This window comes from Echinops telfairi, unplaced genomic scaffold (assembly GCF_000313985.2).
Source record: "Echinops telfairi isolate 266 unplaced genomic scaffold, ASM31398v2 ScPeMD7_655;HRSCAF=1070, whole genome shotgun sequence".
NCBI lineage: Eukaryota > Metazoa > Chordata > Mammalia > Afrosoricida > Tenrecidae > Echinops > Echinops telfairi.
This window is the reverse complement of record NW_022104553.1, coordinates 12,450,144-12,469,678: the sequence shown is the minus strand read 5'-3', so window position 1 is coordinate 12,469,678 and position 19,535 is coordinate 12,450,144. Positions and strand designations below refer to the sequence as shown.

General features: G+C 59.4%; 1 protein-coding gene across 1 annotated transcript in view; it reads right to left on the bottom strand.

Moving 5' to 3' along the window:
• Positions 1–19,535, bottom strand: part of ITPR3 (inositol 1,4,5-trisphosphate receptor type 3) — a 119,362-nt gene that overhangs the window by 25,451 nt on the left and 74,376 nt on the right. Inside the window, exons 7-22 of the mRNA XM_045292288.1 lie at positions 13,087–13,208; positions 11,813–11,899; positions 11,400–11,558; positions 11,212–11,310; positions 10,897–10,980; positions 8,440–8,586; positions 8,182–8,277; positions 7,276–7,326; positions 6,946–7,088; positions 5,969–6,068; positions 5,731–5,891; positions 4,694–4,835; positions 3,172–3,333; positions 2,457–2,629; positions 1,890–2,009; positions 1,243–1,523 (exon numbers count right to left, since the gene is read on the bottom strand). Coding sequence (XP_045148223.1) covers positions 1,243–1,523; positions 1,890–2,009; positions 2,457–2,629; positions 3,172–3,333; positions 4,694–4,835; positions 5,731–5,891; positions 5,969–6,068; positions 6,946–7,088; positions 7,276–7,326; positions 8,182–8,277; positions 8,440–8,586; positions 10,897–10,980; positions 11,212–11,310; positions 11,400–11,558; positions 11,813–11,899; positions 13,087–13,208 — 2,127 coding nt within the window. The remainder of the gene's footprint in view (positions 1–1,242; positions 1,524–1,889; positions 2,010–2,456; positions 2,630–3,171; positions 3,334–4,693; positions 4,836–5,730; positions 5,892–5,968; positions 6,069–6,945; positions 7,089–7,275; positions 7,327–8,181; positions 8,278–8,439; positions 8,587–10,896; positions 10,981–11,211; positions 11,311–11,399; positions 11,559–11,812; positions 11,900–13,086; positions 13,209–19,535) is intronic.

Here is a 19,535-nt window from a genome sequence, read left to right as displayed (position 1 = left end):
ATCCGACTCTGTAAAGATGGATACAGCCCTCTGTATCGGATCCGACTCTGTAAAGACGGATACAGCCCTCTGTATCGGATCCGACTCTGTAAAGACGGATACAGCCCTCTGTATCGGATCCGACTGTATAAAGACGCATACAGCCCTCTGTATCGGGATCCGACTCTGTAAAGACGCATACAGCCCTCTGTATTGGGATCCGACTCAACAGTGGGGGTGTGGGGTTTGGCTTTGGGCTTGTGGCTGGGGAGGAAAGACACACAGCCCAACCGGGCAGCTCTGAGCGGAGCGGACTGGGAAGAGGGATGTTGGAGGGACTAGAGTGGGTGGAAAGAAGGGCTGAGGGAGTGCAGGGGGAAGCGGGCAGGGCAGGCCTGGGGCAGGGAGGATGAAGGCCAGTCTGGGAGAGCAGGGGCCAAGGAGCAGCTGCCAAGGTGTGAGATTCTGGCGGGATAGATGTGGACAGGGATGCAGGGAGCTTCGCCCTGTCATGCGGTACAATAGCCTCCGTGGCTCTGCGGCAGATCCTGTACCACAGGCTCTGGAGGCAGCACCCTGGTGCACCTCACAGGCCCTCCACTTCCGGCTGGACTGCCTGGATCCAGGTCCTTTGTCTCTGTGCCTCAGATTCCCCAACTCTACAAGGTCCTGAGACCCAGGGCCATCAGGTCAATCCGGCTCCTACTGACCCTGCTGAACAGAACAGAGCTGCCCCTAAAGAGTCTCAAAGCAGTGAGTCTTTGTAGACGCAGACCGCCCCTCCTTCTCAGAGCTGCTGATGGGCTTGGACCACCAATCTTTCCATGAACAACCCAACTCGTCACCGGGCTCCTTAAGGGTACTGACAAGCTATCCCACCACCATCTAGCTGATTCCGACTCCTAACAGCCCCACGGGACAGAGAACTGCCCTTGTGGGTTTCTGAAGCTGTGAACCGTTACAGCAGCAGAAAGCCTCATCCTCTTGCCAGGAGCGGTGGATGGATTTGAACGGCTGACCTTGAGGTCATAACCCACTATGCCGCCAGGGCTCCTACTTACTTATTATGAGGCTGACATGAAGGATCAGACGAAGCGCTCAGAGCAGTGCCTGGTATATAGTAGGAATTTAGTGTTATCCAATATTATTTTTAATGACTTATCTATTTGGAGACAGGCTTGGGCAACCTCTAAACCCGGCCACTGTGCTAAGCCTGGCCCCAAGGCCACTCCGGGAGATTCCAGCTACACGGTCATCCTGCACTTTTCCTTCCCGGGATGCAGGCGCCGGGGTCCCCAGACCACAGCAGGAAGCACTTGGAAGCACGGAAGGCAGAGGAGGGGCGGCCAGCAGGCGGGCACCTGTAGTAGCTGAGCACATTCTCGTCATGGGCGTTGCCTGCCCGCGCCTCCTGGGCCAGCTGCCGGACACTCTTCTCGTGGTGCTCGTTGTTCCTGTCGGTCCACGTGAGCCACACTTCCTCCTCTGAGTACTCGATGCTCAGGTACTCGTGGGACTGCGCCATCTCCTTCACGGGCCGAAGCCTGGGGACCAGCACCCGTCACCCGGAGCCAGGACCTCTCCCAGGCCCCTCCCCAGCAAGCTCAGCCCCAAGGTCCAGCCCCTCGAAGCAGCCAAGAGCCAGCTCAGGCTGCTGTGCTGCCCACCGCAGGGTGCCCCAGCCATCTGGGACCCCACGGAGATCCCGACCTTCCCAAGGCCCCTGACTTCCTCCTCCTCCTCCGGGCCCCCTGCCTATCCACAGTGCCAGGCAGAGCGAGCACACGGCAGGCGCGGGGGGGCCTGTGTGCAGAGGACAAGAGCGCCAGTGCTAGCCTGTCCCCCCCAGCCCCCCAGACGAGGCCCAAGCAGTCGGGCGGCCGGGGGCGGCGGGCGGAGCTGTGGCTCACTCCGTCTGGATGAGAATGTCGCTGTTCTTGGGGTCCAGCACACACTTGCAGATGAGCTCCTGGGTGACCGGGATGGCGATGTGGTTGGACACACACAGGTCGGAGAGGTAGTCCAGGAACCTGGCATGGTGGAAGCAGGGGCCGGGCGGGGGGCTCAGGGTCTGACCGTGGTGGGAACGAAGCCTCCCCTCCTTCCCCTAGCTGACGGAACTGCCCTCCCTGGAATCCACAGACTGCTCTTGTCTCTCCCCCAGGACGGGCCCTCAGTCTGGGGAGAGGGGAGTATTAGAAGGGGCGCCCGAGGTCATGTGGGGACAGCGAGGATGTTCAGAATAGTCAACAACGGATTCCCTGCAGGCCCTGACTTGGGCATTGGGAAGGATCTTTGGAGGGCAGGGGGGTCGCGGGGCTGTTCCCTGGGGTCTCAGGTTCACTTCTCTCGTTGCTGGATTGAGCTATGCTTGGAAGGGGTCCCAGGGAGGGGCTCGGGGAGCCCGGGTGCCAAGGAGGCAGCAGTTAGGACTACGTTGGCATTGTAACGGGGCGGGAGGGGAAGAGCGGGCCCACCTGGGCTCGCGGTTCTTGCGCACGAGGCTGACGAAGGTCTCCACCTCCGTCTTGGTGATGTGCTTCTCCAAGAGCTTGCGGTTGTTGTGCAGCAGAGCTGTGATGGTGTCCTCGGCCAGGATGTCGTAGCCGATTTGGGACTGCATCATCCCAAACTGCTTGGCGATGTGCTCCTGTGGCAGATGGGCCAGGGTCACGCGGAGGAGCCGCGGCCTGGGCCCCGAGGACCCAGCTCTACTCCAGGACACCCCATCGCTCCCAGCCCAGGCCCTGGGCAGGGAGGTCCAGCGGGGAAAGCCAGCCACCCCAGTACAGTGACTTAGCTCCTGGCCTGTCTCCCCCAAAGGAGCGGAGCCTCCACAGGCGTAAGGACGCGGCCTGTGTGGCAGGCAGGCCCGGCTGCCTAAATTGCGGGGCACAGGGCCCAATGAAAGAGCAGGGCCCAAGTTTGCAAACTGTTCACAACTTCAAATGGCGCCGGCACAGTTAAGCCGAAGGCAAGTGGATCCCTCTGAGCACGCGAGCTGACATGACCGCCCGCCCTCACCGCACGCCCCAGTGCCTGATGCTGTCCTGTCACAGTAGCCACCTGGCTGGACGGACAGACGGTGAACGGATGGATGAAGGGGGGCAGGAGGGAGTGAGGGAGTGGGTGGGCTGACAGCGCCAGGCCTGTGAGGGCTGGGCCAGCACGGCAGGCGGGCGGGCAGTGCACCTGGTTCTTGCGGTAGTCTTCCTGCGAGTGCCGCAGCACGCGGTAGCAGAGCCGGAACATGTGCTGGTAGGGGGCGTTCTTCTGGTCCGACAGTTCCTCCAGGCGCACCAGGGGGCCCTCGCCCCCTTTGTCTCGGAAGGGAGCCTTCAGAATGCCAAAGATCTGAGGGAGCAAGGAGAATGAGCAGGGGTCCCGCCCAGCTGCCGCACCCCCAAATTATCCCAGGAGGGCGAAGGTTGGCCCTGCCCCTATGACATTAACCCGAGCTCATGCCTAACCAACCACCCCAGCTCCCCTACCCTTGACCCTGACTCTGGCCCTGCCCCCTGGGCTGCCCAGGCCAGCCCATTCCTCCCCAACGGAACGCTGCTCCCATCTTGGGCCTTGCTCAGTGATGAGGGAAGAGCAGGGGTCACAACAGGTCAGGGTCGGAGGCTTAGAAATGGGAGGCCAAGAGGGTGAAGGACCGGATACAGGACACAGGCCTGGTCTTGTCAAAGAAAACAGTATAATTTCACAGAGTTTCAAAGGCAGGGGGCGAGTGGGGGTGAGGGACTGTCTGGAACAGAGACCCCAGAGACCGAGCCACGGAGGGGAAGGAGAAACGCCGGTTGGATTCTTGACTCAAAATAAAACCTGCTTTAAAACGACATTTTGGGGGACGTTAGGGGCATTTAATATGGACTGGGAATGACTGCTAATGTTTGGAGGTGTGATTGTGGTACTGTGGTTATATAGGACAATGTCTTTATTTCTTAGAGGCACGCTGAACAATTTGGGCTGAGTGGCTTCCATAATCTATTTTGAATCTCCGCGACAGAGCAGTTACATGAAAGCCAAACAGACCAGTGGTGAGGAAGGGAACATCAGGTGGCAGATAGGGAAGTTTGCCGTACTCGCCTTTCAAGACTTAATCAACACAAGTTTTCCTAATAAAAACTGGGGGAGGAAAACAGCTTAAAATTTTGTCACAAGCTCTGGACCAGGGCACCCAGAGTGCCAATCCAGCCCTGCTCCTTCCTGTGTGATCTGAATCGGGGTATTCCAGCCTCTCGGAGCCTCCCTGGGCTCACAGGTAAAACGGGGACAGGAAGAGCCACCTGGGGCTGTGTGTGAGGCCCTGGGACGGTGCCTGGCATGTGCGTGGTAAGGCGACAAACCCAAACCACTGCCATCGATGGTGACTCAAAGCAACCCCCAGACAGGGCTGGGCTGCTCCAAAGGGTCCCGAGGTCTGAGATCTCTACAGGAGCCAACAGCCTCGTCTTTCTCCCATGGAGCAGTCGGCGGGTTTGAAGCGTCAACCTTGTATTGAACAGCCCCACTCTTCACTTGCTGCGCCACCCGGGCTCCGGGGCACAGGGCACGACGGGCTCAATAAGGCCGCGTTGTTGTAAAGAGGCGTTGCGACAACCAGAGACTGCAGCTCCACTGGAGACGGGCAAGGCCCCTTCGTGTCTCCCAGGGCCCTTCCTTCCCGGGACCTGCCCTGCAGGGACGCACGCGGACACCACACGGACACCTGCTTAAGGATGTTCTGCTCCCTCATCAGCTTCTGCCGCTCCCGGTTGGGCTTGGTGACCATGATGTCCAGGACGTTCTGCCCATTGTTGGGGACGTCGCTGACAAAGAAGACCAGGTCCTCCAGCAGCTGGATGACAAACCTGGGCAGGAGACACAGCGATGGTGCGTCTGGGAACCTCCTCCCCACGCGACTCCCTGGGCAACCGGCCCTTCTCCAGGCTCAGTTTTCATGAAGACACTCACTGCCCCGTCGTCAGGCCGGTCGCTTTACCCCGCCCTGCTCTCTAAATAGGGGCCCTGGGGGTGGGTGGGGGTTGGCTACGAGTCAGGCTGCTAACTGCAAAGTCCGCAGTTCAAAACCAGCAGCCGCTCCGAGGCCAAAAGAGGAGACTTTCTACTCCTGGAGAGAGTGACCGTCTTAGGAACTCACGAGGAGTATGACCGATGGCAATGAGTCCGTTTGTCTCAAAACACATCCACCCCCCACCCCGATCCCAAAGTGCCCAGGCAGACGCTCAGCTGCTCCCGTCTGGAGCCGTCCAGTCTGGGAGGAGCCGGACAGGCAGGTGCTCGGTGGGAAGGGATCTGCATTTCCATCCCGACTCCGCTCCAGACGGGTCCTGTAACTCTGGGCAGGTCTCTGACCGCACCGCGCCTAGACCCTGTCCTCAGGAAGAGGAGACTCATGCCGGCGCCCTGGTGGCACCGTGGTTACGCGCTGGGCTGAGAACCGCCAAGCTGGCGGCTCGAGACCAGCAGCAGCTGCCCAGGAGGAAGGCGGGGTCCTCTACGCTCCAAGAGCCCCAGCCTGGGGAGCTCACAGGGCAGTTCTACCCTCTCCTACAGACACGCTGTGAGTTGGCAGCGAGTCCAGGGCAGTTGGGTTGGGTTCGAAGGGATCCTGCATGGGGTCAGTTCTGGGGGACAGGAAGGCAGGCCTCAGCTGCAGGGGCCCAGGACCCCCCCACGCCAGGCCGGCCTCCCCACTTTCTCCGGGGGACCCCTCCGCTCCCTCGACCGGCCCCTGGAGTCCACCTGCGGTCGTTCTGGCTGATGAACCCCTCATTGAGCTTCTCCACGGTGCTGGCCAGCATGGAGCTGGCGTCGTTGGCGAAGTCCAGGTCTCGGATCTCAGACACGGGCACGGACACAATGGCAAAGGCCTCCTTGTCCTCCTTGGTGGGGCAGGTGCCCAGCTGCAGGGACAGCGGTCAGCCGGGCAGCCCGGGCACCCTGGGCCACCCCTCCCCCCCCAGGGTGCCCGGCAGCGCACCATGAGCCGGATGGGCCGCTCCTCGTCCACGTCGATAGGCACGCTGGTGCTGTGGACCCACGTGTTGGTGCAGAGGTGCCGCAGCCGGACGTAGGAGTTCCTGCGGGCGGGCCAGGGCGCACCCCACTCCCGTCTCAACAGAGGCGGAGGGCTCGGGGCCCACACACCCGCGCCGCCCAGGGCCTGTCCTCACCACTCCCTGACACAGGCCCGGGCGAACCACACTGCCAGCAGCCACTGCGCTCCTCTGTAAGCTCGGACCAAAACTCGTTTGGACAAACGAGCCTCTTTAGACCATTTATCCCATTAGTGTCAAGTGCATTTCACAGCAGAGACGCTCACACTGTTGATGAGATTATCATGACCTTTCGACAATGGAAAACACTCTGAGTTCCAAACTGCCCCTGGCCCCGGGGAACAGACTGTGCGTCTATACTGACTCAATTCGCCCAGCTTCCAGCAGAGGGCACACTGGCTAATGCCACTTCAAGCATGAGTCCATCTGGCTCAAAGCGATCCGATCGATGGGGGCCGGGCGCAGAAAGCCTCGTCTTTCTCCCGAGGAGCGGCTGGTGGCTTTGAACTGCCGGCCTTGCTGTGAGCAGCCCAATACACACCCACTATGCCACCAGGGCTCCTCGCTCGAGGTCAGACTGGGGGAAATGCTTGTGGTCAGTTTCTAGACTCTCAGGGTGGGCTGGCCCAGACCTTCGGGGTCACGGAGTCTAACGTTTGAACCTTCTGCAAGGCTGCCTGCCTGCCCGTGAAGACCCGTGGCCTCGGGAGAAGGCACTTATACGACAAGTCCAAGGCCCACCTGAGCACCAAACCCACTGCGCAGTAAGTGTGCGGCCACAGAGCCGGAACCCTGAGGGGGCCTGTGCTCGGACCCCCAGGGCCACAGACCTCAGAGTGGCCGGCCTGGGCACGGTGGCCAGCCGCCCTGCCCCCAGCCCCCCGGCCAGGCGAACACCCACCGGGGCACAAAGGAGTCGGTTTTCTGCAGCGTGGTGGGGTCCAGCTCAAAGAGGGAGGCGATGTCGTTCCCGTGGGGCACGGCCACCAGGCGATACTTGATCTTCTCCCCGGCATTCCTGCGGCCGGCCCGGCCCTGGGCACCCTGAGGGGAGCGCCTGAACTCAGCCAGAGGCACCCCAGACCCCACCCCCTGCCCCCTGGCATCCAGCTGGGATCCCTCCAGCCCACTTCTCAAGATTTCATGGCTTCCCTGGTCCTGGCCCTGCCCACCCGCCAAGGTGGGCTCTGGGTCCCTCTTCCCAGACCCTTAGCCCTGCATCAGCCCTCACCGCGCCTGCCGCCTTGGCATCTGAGACGTCACCCTTGTAGCCGGGGTTCTCCTAGACAGGAGGAGATGAGGAGTTAGTGGGCACAGCCCCACCCCAAACAAGGCACACATAGGGCCCTGGGCAGGGCCGGGCACCATCCGCCCCCAGAGCCCATGTCACTCTTGCGGGAACCCAGCCTTGCCCTTCCTGACCATTCCCTGCAGTCCCCCAAGTAAACATGCACCCCGAAGCGCACGCACACACTCACATACACACACACCAGGGGCTTCCCTGGGGGCTCCAAGGGGCAGACTGACTCAAGGTCAAAGCTCAGAAAGGTCAGAGAAGAGGGGCCGATGGAAACAGACCGGCAGGGGCCGAACACGTCCCACGACAGTTCAGGGGCTGCAACTGGTGATGGGAGACCATGGGAAAATGATGGTCGGCCCTGAAAGCCTTCACCCGGCTCATGAGGAGGCCGTCTTTTCTCCAAAACTCACGAGACGTGGAATTCAAAGGCAACGGAATTTTTCCCAGGAACATTTTGAAGCCCTCTCCTAGGTGCGCCAAGACATACACACATACACACACACACACACACACAAAGCTGTGCACACATAAATAAACAGACGTGAATGCATAATGTAGCCCCACAAGGACTGGGAATTTTGTTCACTGCCATATCGTGGCCCTCAGAGCAGCCCCTGGCACACAGTAGGCGCAGTCACAGTGATTAGCCATGCTGACGGTCCTGCCCTTACTTGATGATGGCTGCTAGCTACATGTACGCGTACGAGGAAGCCAACGTCCGCATGGGGCACATATGCCTGTGTGCAGACGTGTGCATGTACAGCCGGACCCTGTGCACCCAGCCTGCATGCAGGATGCCCTCTGCCCTTCCTTCCCTCACCCCACCCCCCAACTCACCTCGGCAGCCAGGTAGTTGCCGGTGGCCAGGTGCTTGAAACGGTAGAGGCCGTTCCAGTGGCCAGCTCCTCCCCGGCAGGGGTCATGGTGGACCACCTGGAGAAGGGGGATCAGGGGTGAGGCAGAAAGGCGAGGCTGGCCCTGCAGGGGGGCTCAGGAGACTGGAGCTCTCTCCCTGGCCCCTTGGGGAGAAGGGAGCGGCCCAGCTGGGGCCGGAGAGAAGGCAGGAAGGCAGTGTGGCCGGAGGGCTGGGCTCACCTCCACCTCCCAGAGGGCGTTGGAGCTGGTGGCCGAGGTGGCAGACTGGCGCAGTGTGGTCCGCAGAAACACCTGCAGCTTGCTCTTATACTCGTCACACGTCAGGAACTTCTCCTGCTCCGCGTGGAATAGCCGCACTACGTCTCCCTGCAGGCACAGGGCCATGGGCTGGGTGTGAGCTCAAGGGCCCACCTGCCTCAGACGGCCAGCAGAGCCTGGAGCCGGGCTCGCCAGAGGGCAGCCAGCAGGGGCCAGCGCCTCAAGGGGAGCGAGCCCACAGCCCTCATCCCAGTCCCCAGACCCCGATCTTCAAGACAGTGGGCAGGCCTCAGGCCCAAAGCGCTCCCTGGGTTCTCCTGTTCAGACCCACTCTGACCCCCTCCTCCCCCGTCTGGAAGCCCCGAAGGTCCATCTCCAGTCTGTCTCCCCATCAAGGCAGGAGGACTCTCCCATTTCTCAGACCTCCTGGGTCCACGCTGCCCCTCTCCGAGGGCCCTTCCTGCCCAGAGTATCAGGGGCCCTGCCAGAATGCAGCAGCTGGAGGGCGGAGCCACGGCTTGAAGCCTGACCTGCGCTTCTGAGCTGTGTGGCCCGGGACAAGTCCCTTGCCATCTCTGAGCCTCAGAGATGTCTGGAATCGGAATGCTCTGGCCTACGGTGCGAACGGTGTGCGACTGTGAGGCTATGTGTAAAAACCAAACCTACGCCCCCTGCGTGGGGTCCATGCCGACTCATAGCCCTGACGACGCTGTCGGGCAGGGTAGCACTGCCCTGTGGGTGTCCGAGAGTGCCACTCTTTATGGGAGCAGAGAGCCCCGTCTTTCTCCCACAGACCAGCTGGTGGTTTGGAACCTCGGACCTTGCAGATCGCCGTCCGACGCGTATCCACTGCACCACCAGGGCTCCGTGATGTGGGGTGGGTGGTGTGCACTCTGAACTATTACAGGGTGATCAACCACTGTGCTTGCTGCCAGGGGGCAGCCCCTACGGTAGCCCCTCAGGGTAGCTCCATCAGTCTCCTCATCTGGGGTGGGGGCGGGGGTAAGGGGTGAGGGAGGGAAGGTACCAGAGCCCACAACCCAATCTCTCCATCACACTCCCCTTCACAGCAAGCCTGCCCAGGGGGCTCGAAAGACACGGCAGCCACTGCCACTGGGAAGCCCATCATGTCTTCCCAGTCGGCCAAACAGTGCGGGACAGAGCGGGTGTGCTGTGGATCCGATGCACACGGGAAGGGGGAGGTCCCCAGATGGGGTCTGTTTGCCAGGCACGGTCCTGTGACCCCTACACCCAGGCGGAGCAGGCTGGGAGAAAGGAAGGGGTGGGCTTTGTCCCTGCAGGGCTTGCTCCCGATTGTCGGCAAGCTAACTGAGGCGCCGTGACCCAGGCACAGGATTTGGCCTCAGTGACCTGGCGTCTTCTGCTTGCCACCCACAGCCAGAGCCTGGAGGGGCTTCTGAGAGGAGGGGCCTGTGGGCCGAGAACCGGCTGACTATTGTATGATTCACAGGCTTTCAGGGACGGAGGGAGGAGAAAGCATTGGGGCAGCGCAGGGAGGGCAAGAAACTGGGGGTGGTGGTGGTGTGTATGAGGTCGGAGGTGAGGCTGGGCAGGTGACAGAGGGACGATGGAGCCACAGCCTGGCTGAGGGAGGAAGCCGGGGGAGACATTGCTCTCACCTGCGTTGTGTTCCTCCAACAGACGGCCCCGCCCCCTTGCCCCTTTCCTACCTGCCCTCCCACAAGGCCACGGGCAGGGCACCCCCACAGGCCGCCCTGCCCTGCAGCCCTGCTAAGAGTCTGGGGCACGCCTCCCTCTCCACAAGGCTGTTTTTTAGGGTTCCTCTCGGCCGCCCTCCCAGATGCCTACCTTCTGACCTGCGCCCCCCCCCCAAAAAAAAAGAACGGGAACCCAGGGCAGAGTGTATAGGGGGGGGACTGGAGGAGGGGCAGACAGCTTGGGTCTGGGCCCACTCAAAGTGGAGAATCCGATTTTATTTTTAAAAAGTAGAGAATCCTAAAAGCCAAGCTCACTGGCACGGAGTGCATGCCGACTCCTGCCTGCTCCACCAGCTGGGACAGAACTGCCCCTGTGGGTTTGCATGGCTTCGCTACTGACGGGAGTGGAAAGCCTCATCTTTCTCCCGCCGATCAGCTGCTAGGTTTGAACTGCTGACTGCGAGGTCAGCAGCCCAACTAGTAGCCGTGACGCCACCAGGTTTCCTAGGGGGAGAATGGGGGTACACTTTCAGAGCGAGAGGGGGAGAGCACAGGGGCCAGCCAGGTGCGAGGGGCCATGGGCCCTGTGAGACCGGAGAGCAGGGAAACACAAAGGCAGAGGAGGTGGGGGGGTTCATCTGGGGGGGGGGGTCAGACAGGGAGTCCAGACGGGAGGGCGGAAAAAGGAGCCTGTGAGCGAGGGGCTGGGTGGCAGCCAGGTTGGCGGTCCTGACCTTACCCCTTTCAGCACCTCCTCCAGGTGGTCCCGGAACTGCATGAACAGGTTGATCTTCCAGCTGGTGTTGCAGTTCACCGAGTTGACCTGGGGAAGGGCAGAGGAACCCCTGAGACCAGGCCGACCCTTGGATGGGCAGGGACCAGCCCAGGCCCCATCTGAGCGGCTCCCCGACAGGAAGGAGGGGGAGCTATCAGCCTGCAGGCAGGAGCCGGAGGGCCCAGGTCAGGGAGGTCAGAGGGGGCTGAGGGCAGAGCTGGAGGGTGGAGGGGGTCGCTGCCCCCTGGGGGGGACGCTGCTCCCCAGGGGCCTGCTCACCTCCTTGCAGCCGGCATTATCAGTGAGCTCGTAATTGCTGGCGTGCAGAGGCTGCCCGGCGTTGACGGGGTTCAGAATCACCTTGTCCCCTACAACCACCTAAGGGGGGACAGGTGAGGGGTCAGAGGCCATGCCCACACTGAGCCCACACTGCCAGGCCGTGGCTCCTCCGGCTGGCCCGCCCTCACATTGTCCCCGTTGCTCCGAAGCTTCCAGAAGGGCTGGATGAAGAGCCAGGAGCCCTCGTTGCCCGTGGCATCCAGCGTCACCCGCATGGCGTTCTTCTCCAGGAGGGCCGGCAGCCGCTTGTTGACAGTCAGGTACTTGTTGCTCTTCATGTGCAGGAGCTGGGGGGGTGGGCGGGGGGGGCTGAGGTCTGGGGGGCCCTGGATGCCAGCCCTTAAGGGAGGACCACTAGGGAGGACCTCCTTGGACCCTCAGGAGCCAAGGTGCAAACCCAGGCCAAGTGGCTCCAGAACCGGAGCTCTCCAGCACTGGGTCGAACCCAGGCGCTGTTCACAGCCAGGGACACCATGCAGTCACGAAGGCCGCCCGTGTGGACACCCCTGCCCCTGGCTGGGCCCGCCCGGCCGTGTCGCACCTGGATCACGCTGCCATACTTGACGACGTCCCCGTGCACCTTCCTGTTCTCCGTGTCATTCTGCTTCTGCTCCATCTGGGCGGCGTGCTGTACACGGGCGACGGGGGCTCAGGAGACCCTCCCACCACGCGTGCCCGCGGACACCGGCATAGGCACACGCAAGCACACACGCACACAAGCACACACACATCCCAGCACACACATGCACGCACACGCACACAAGGACACACATCCCGGTACACACACACACACACACACACACACACACACACACACACGTGTGCCAGACCCCGAGCCCCTTGGAGCACCACCCCAGCCCGTGGCACTGCACAGAGGGCCCTCAGGAGATTACCCGGTTCGGCTCGCCTGCCCACTGACGAGAAGGCATCCCTGGCGGCGCACACAAGCCGGAAGGCTGGTGCCACAAACCCAGCCGAGGAGCCCTGAAGGCAGGCTGGGCGCGGTAGGCCACACCCCCTGCCGCAGTGACCCTGGGGACCTCTGGGACCAGCTTTACAGAAGCAGATGTCAAAACGCTCTCCTGAGGAGTGGCTGGTGGGTCCAAACCCTTCACCTTGGGGTCGGCCGCCAAGCACGTAACCACCGTGCCACCAGGAATCCTTCTGAGAGGTTCAGAATCCCAGACCGAACCCCGGCCACCGGAGCCATTCCAGCTCAGCACGCCCAGGGACAGAGCAGAACTGCCCTTGGAGTGCTGGAGGCTGCACATCCTCATGGGAGCCAAGGGCCTCCTCTTCAGGCCTCAGGGACTCTCAGCTGCCCAGCGGCTCACCCTCTGCGCCACCAGGCCCTTCTTACAACCCCCCCCTCCTAGAGCAGCCCTAGCTCCACTGGTGAGGTCCCCTGGGCTGCTACCACACTCCACAGCTACTAACAATGCAGCTGAGGAAACCCCGGACCCAGGGTCCAGAGGGGCAGCCCGGGGGCCTCCCCTCCCCTCCCACTCTATGGTGGCAGGACTGACACCCTCCCACACCACTGGGGCCGCTATCAATCCTCGGCACAGGCCGGTGCCCACCGAGTTTCCCAGACTGACTCTGGAGGGCGAGGAGGCCCGTCTTCTCCTGACCCTCCATGAGATTCACCACCCCTCTCGCCCCAGACTCCCGAAGCCCCCCAAGACCCCTGCCCAGCCCAGGCCGGTGCGGCTCACTGTAGGAAATGCCTCTCGGTGGCCCCGAGTGTGCGCCCGGGGCCCCACCTGTGCGGACGCACACGCGCATGCACACACACACACACACACACACACACACCTGCAGCTTCTGCAGCAACACCACATCTGAGATCTTCTCCTTGTCCTGCTTGGCCTGCTTGGCCTTCCAGTACTGCTTCTGGGCCGAGTAGCGGTTCATGGGACACACCTTGAACAGGCAGTCTGTGGGTGGGAGGGGTAGCGGGTCATCTGGGGCTGGGGGACCTGCCCAGGAAGCTCCCAGCCTGCCACCCCCCCCCCCAAATCCCAGCCCCTCCTCACCCTCCTCCACCTCGGGGGTGGCGAGGAAGCGGCCGGGAGAAGGGCCTGACTGTGGAGCAGCCTGGCGTCTGCTGAGTTGAGGAGGAGGTCTCCAAGGTGATGGGGACCCCTCCCCGCAGGCTCGTCACAGGCTGCCAGGACCTGGGAGCCCCTGAGCAGTGCAGGGTTATCACACCTGACTGACAATCCAAAGGTAGGAGGTTCAAATCCGCCCAGAGGAGCCTCGGATCAAAGACTTGAGATCTACAACTATCAATGTGCCATTGCAAACCCTCCTGGCCACAGTGCAACCCCGAAACACAGGAGGTCGCCAGGCTCAGAATCCACAAGGCAGGAACAAGGAGTCCAAACCCCACTCCAATGCCCGTCTGCAGACAAGCCCCTCCACATCCTTCTTTGTAAGGCTGTGGAAAGCACCCTGCCTAGAGGTGCCTGGGAAGCTGCGTGCCACCTCTCCAGGGGGCATCCCACAGTCCAGCCTCTGGAGGAGACACACCCCGGAGGCAGAGGCTTAAGGTCACCTGAAGCACATCCATTCGGCTGCTTCTGGTCCCGACCTCTCCTGCTCAACCATCCACTCACACAAGTATCCGGCGTAGGCCCTGCTTGCAGGGAACCCGCCTTCAGACAGCATTCCCAAGTCCAGGGAGCAGAGTCATGCCCACGATTACAGTTGGGTGCTGAAAGGCAGACGGCTCACCATTTTCCTAATCCCAGTTCCAGAGAGGCTGTCTGTGGGGAGGAGGCGGGTGCTGGGAAACCCCGCGGTGGTGGGAGGGCATGGAGGAGGCTGGAATGTGCGACCTGGGCCGTGCTGTGGACAGTGAGTTTCCGGTCATGACAGGGAGGCAAGGAGCTGGACTCTGTGGCCTCTGGGACCCCTCGGGTTTAGTTCGTGGCCCATGACTGCAGGGGGCCGCAGTGCTGTAGCACAGGAAGACAGGCCTGCTGGGAGGCCTGGGGCAGGGCCAGAGAGCCCCCTCCTCCAGGCCCTTCCCCTACCCCCTAGAAGGAAGGAACTGATGGCCCAAGGAGAAAAAAAGAAACCTTAGTGCCATCAAGTCGAAGCCGACTCATCGCAACACTGTAGGGCAGCCTCGTCTCTCTCCCGAGGAGCTGGGGGTAGTTTCGAACTGTCGACCTTGCAGTTAGCAGCCCACTGCCTAACCATTATGCCACCAGGGCATTGGCAGGTGGAAAACCTACTGGCAGAGCTCCCAGCCAAGAGTGTCACACATAAACACCAAGTATTTCTTGCCTGGTTTTAGTAAACACTGACTTTCCCAGGCATGCGGCTCCAGGATCAACTCAGCGCACACCAACAGAAAGACGAACCACCCATTTTTAAAAATGCACAACGTTTCTCCAGAGAAGATACCTAAATAGCCAACACACCCAGAGAAAGACGTTCAAGGGAATCGGCTGCTTAACAATCGAGTGGATCACAAGGCCAGGGGGGTTTCCCAGGCTGCACATCTTTATGGAAGCAGTCTGCCTCATCTGTCTCCTATGGGTTGGCGGGTGGGTTTGAACCACCAACCTTTGGGTTACAGCTCAATCCTTAAAACCCACTGTATTAGTCTGGGTACTTCAGAGAAACAAATCCACAGCAACTCATATATAAGAAAGAGTTTCATGTAAAGGTTAAGTGCGCATCAAGAAAACATCCCATACCAGTGCTGCCCAAGCCCACAAGTCTAACATTAACCCATATGTCCAACACCAGTCCACAAAGTCCTCCTCCATCTCATAAAACACACACAATTGCGCCGACTGCAGGAGGAAAGCCGAGTCAGTGAACGTGTAAGCATCTCAGCACTGGCAGGAGTCTCCACAAGGTTGCTCCGGCACCCAGGGCTGCATCAGGGTAGGTCCATGTGGCTTCTCCTTGGGGATATCTGGCAGGAAGTCAGCCTTGCAAGCTGAAGCAGTGAACTGGCTAAGGCAGCTGCACCCTGGTGCGACCATCAGAAAGCAAGAGACCCGAGAACTAGAAAGGCGAGGCTCACCGAACCATTTATCCATACTCCGCCCTTCAATTAATCCCACATGTGTTTATCGGCCAGGTTGGCAAAATAAACTAACTCAATCCACCCCTTACAAACCTGGCACCTGTACATAATTCTTTAGCATCACAATTGCAATTAAGTAACACCTACACCTTAACCCAATAATCCTGTGAATGTTTTCCCCCACCTATAAAAGTTTGTAACCAATCATTTCATGCCTTTACCTCCCCCAATTTTGGGTATCCAATTTATATGCTGCCCACTTACATCAACCCAGTTCTCTGAGAAGACATAGTTTTCAACACGAAGAGTCTGCATTCCAGTTGGACCCTTGTGAAGTCTGCATCCATAAGCAAAGTCAAATCCGGACAGGCCATCCATGAAGTCAGCAACAATATGCACCAGTTCACAGGCTCGAAAATCTCCAGCTGGTCGGGTTCTGGTCAGCTCAATGTGGGCTGCCCCACTCAGCCTCCACAGCATACCCATTGGTCGGCTTGGCCTTTAGGCCATGGGCTCTCACCAACTCAACAAGCCCAGCCCCCTCAGGCTAGGTCATGAACTTTAGACCAGTCAACCCACTCTCATCTTCTCCTTTTTCCCCTGTAAACCAAGTCCACAGGTGTCAGCAGCCAAACTCAACCCATCTCTTTATTGCTGCATTTCTCTGACTTCCACTCAACAAGTAGATCCAGGTGGTCACCTAGCAAGCATTTCAGCCTGCTCACAGGCTCCCTTTAGCATTCAGTCCCAGAGAGGAGTTTTCTTCATGGTTCCAGATTTTTTCCAGCTTCTGACAAAGAACATGGGTTCCTGAGTATTCCAAAGCACTGGGTGGGGCATATATTTTCAAAGCTTTTTAACAGGCATGGCCTAACCCCATCTAAAAATCAAAATTTTAATGGCTGAAGGAAGTGGACTTCCAAATTTTCTATTTTCCTGCTTCCCATATTTTTCCCAGAAAAACAACCGAGTAAATAGTGTGGCTTTATCTAACCTCTGGCTAGACAAAAGAAAAACTTCCATGGGGGAGAGGTCAAACAAACATCTACTCTCCATCTTATGATTTGTTTCTCCAGTACCCCACTCCCAAGGTACCATAATGTGTGAGTCTGGGTACTTTAGAGAAACAAATCCACAGAAATGCACGCATAAGAGAGCTTTATATAAAGGGTAAGTGCACATCAAAAAAACATCCCAACCCAGTGCTGCCCAAGCCCACAAGTCCAACATTAACCCATATGTCCGACACCAATCCACAGAGTCCTCCTCCATCTCACAAAACACACACTATGATGCCGACTGCAGGAGGAAAGCCGAGTCAGTGAATATGTAAGCATCTCAGCGCTGGTGGGGGTTTCCACACGGCTGCTCCAGCACCCAGGGCTGCATCGGGGTAGGTCCATATGGCTTCTCCTTGGGGATATCTTGCAGGAAGCCAGTCTTGCAAGCTGAAGCAGGGAACTGGCTAAGGGAGCTGCACCCTGGTGCGACCATCACAAAGCAAGAGACCCGAGAATTCGAAAGGCGAGGCTCACCGAGCCATTTATCCCTCTGCCCTTCAATTAACCCCACATGTGTTTATCGGCCAGGTTGGCACAATTAACTACTCAGACGGCCAGAAGAACAAGCAAACCTCTCTTGGAAGAAGCGCGGCCAGGGTGTGCCCTGAGAGGTGAGCGTGGCGAGACTTCGGCTCACGTACCTCGGAGATGCTGCCGGGAGAGCAGTCCCTGGAGAAGGGCAGCATGCCCGGTCAAGCAGAGGGGCAGCGTAAAGGAGGAGGACCCTCGACAAAATGGCTCGGCAGAGCGGCTGGGCCGATGAACTCGCCCATAACGCCCACTGCGAGGACCGTGCAGCCCCGGGCAGTGTTTCCTTCGGGTGCACCCCGGGTCCCGAGTCGGAAGGCACTCACTGGCACCTGACAACAGCATGCACAACTGAGGAGGAGCTTGTCCTTAGCTTTGAAGGAAGGAAGAGGGACCAGGCATGGGGAGAAGGGGGATGGGGGTGGGGTGTCCAGCCAGCAAGGTGAGGAGGCCGCCAGACACCTGCCCAGTCACCTACCAGGTCTGACTAGCTGACGGGGCACAGGGTGTTGGGGACGAGAGGTCTAGGCTGACCCGGAACCAGAGGAGGGCCGCAAGTTCAGGAGCCTGGCGGGCCAGTTGAGCTTCACACCAGGACCCACAGTGCCCACTACGCCCCTCACCCAGAGGACGAAAAAGGAGGGTTCTTACGCTTTCCTGGCCTGGACCCCTCTCACCTACCGTGTTGTGTGCAAGTAGCACATGCCTTTGGCAGGTTTTTTTTACAAACCAGTGTTAAGTCCCTAGTGCGTTCGCCTCCTAGCTTGATTTCACACGGGTGTGTTCCAGGTGGGAACATAACGAACACATTTCAGGCTCTCGCCTTTGCTTCCTGTCCGCGGTCATGGTGGGCAGGCCCGGGTTGAGCGGCATGGTTACGATCCGTTCGGATCAACTCACCCACCTGCAGACAACAGCTAAAGGCGCCACATTGAGGGGAGCTGTGTTCATTTTCAACTTCCTATTGGCAAGACTGTGAGAAAGCATCTGGCCAGACCGGAAGATCGAATAGGAAACAGGAGAGAAGACACACACACACGCAACGTACGTTGGCCTTGGCGTTATTTGCTGATTCCAAGAAACCAACTTTTATTCTGACAGCTTCACCAGAAGATGGGGCATCAATCGGAGCCCGGTCCACAGAAGACAGGAGGGCGGGGCTAACATGCTCAGTGAGCTGGGACCCCAGCAGGGCCCAGCAACCCCCACAGGAAACGAGAGCCTTCAGGAACGTATGTGGCTCAGGAAACCTCACAGTGTTCCTTGGTGTTAGGTGGTCTCAGACTGGTAGGACCCCAGGAGTCTGCAAGAGGCTATATAGATCCTCTCTGGAGGGAGGTACCCCGTTTCCCCGAAAGTAAGACATCCCCCCAAAATAAGACCTACTTACAGTTTTGCCTCTCGCTGAAATAGAAGGTATCCCCCTGAAAATAAGACCTCCCTGAAAATAAGCACCCCACCAAGCTACCATAACTCTGGACCTTAGCGGTGGGCGCCACCGCGCCGCTCACTGTTGGCCGCAGCGCTGCCGGAGCACACAGGAAATGCGAGGTCTCTTTTAAGAAAACAATGAACAATAAATGGAAAAATCAGACATCCCCTGAAAATAAGACCGATCGTATCTTTGGGAGCAAACATTAATATAAGACACTGTCTGGTTTTCGGGGAAACGGTATTTCGTCCGAGTGCATAATCTTACTTTATTTTGTTAGTCTCACTGTCGTGGAGCCCATTCCGATTCATACCAACCCTGTAGGACAGGGTAGAGCTGCCCCTGCGAGTTTCCAAGACTGTCACTCTTTACGGGAGTAGAAAGTCCCGCCCTTCTCCCTGGGATCCGCTGAAGGGTTCCCATTGCTGACCCTGCAGCTAGCACCCAGCCCGTCACCACTGCACCACCGAGTCCGGACTCGGTGTCCAGAAGTGCTGAGGTGCAGTAGCCAGTACCCAGTCCGTGATGATGACGGGGAACCGAGCACCCGGAGGAAGAGCAAGTCCCCAAAGTCCTGGAGCTAGACACGCAGAGACCGACCTCAGCTACAGATACCAACGGTGAGAGCAGCCCGCTGCCTCTGCCTAACCCAAGCTCGAAGCAGCCTCGAGAGGACAGGACACCGCCAACTGGCTCCTCGGTGGGGACAGATGTCCACGACGCAAGACGGGGGACGTGAACGTCGCTGCCCGTCCAGGGCCGCTTCTCGGTAACCCTGAAACGGCTCAAACAACGAAGTCGAATAAGAACAGCTTTGAACCTGCACACCCGTGTGCTTGGCCGCGCTTCGCATGCTAGCCCACGTGTCCATCAACTGGTGAGCGGATAACACAATGTGCACGTGGGTCTCCCACTCCGCCGCAAAGCCGGGGTAGAGTCCAGACGTGCGTGAACCCAACCCGAAGGCGTCGCAGTGACAGAAAGATGCAGTTTGCAAACAGGCAAACGGACGACCCAGCGTTTGTGAAAGAGGTCATTGCATAGAAAGCAAACCGGCATGAAAAACATAACTTTCCTCTGGTTCCTAAATGCTTCCTCCCCGCCCCCACTACCATGATCCGAATTTGACCTTGCAAGTCTGGCTAGACCAGAGGATGTACACTGGTACAGATAGGAACTGAAAATACAGGGAATC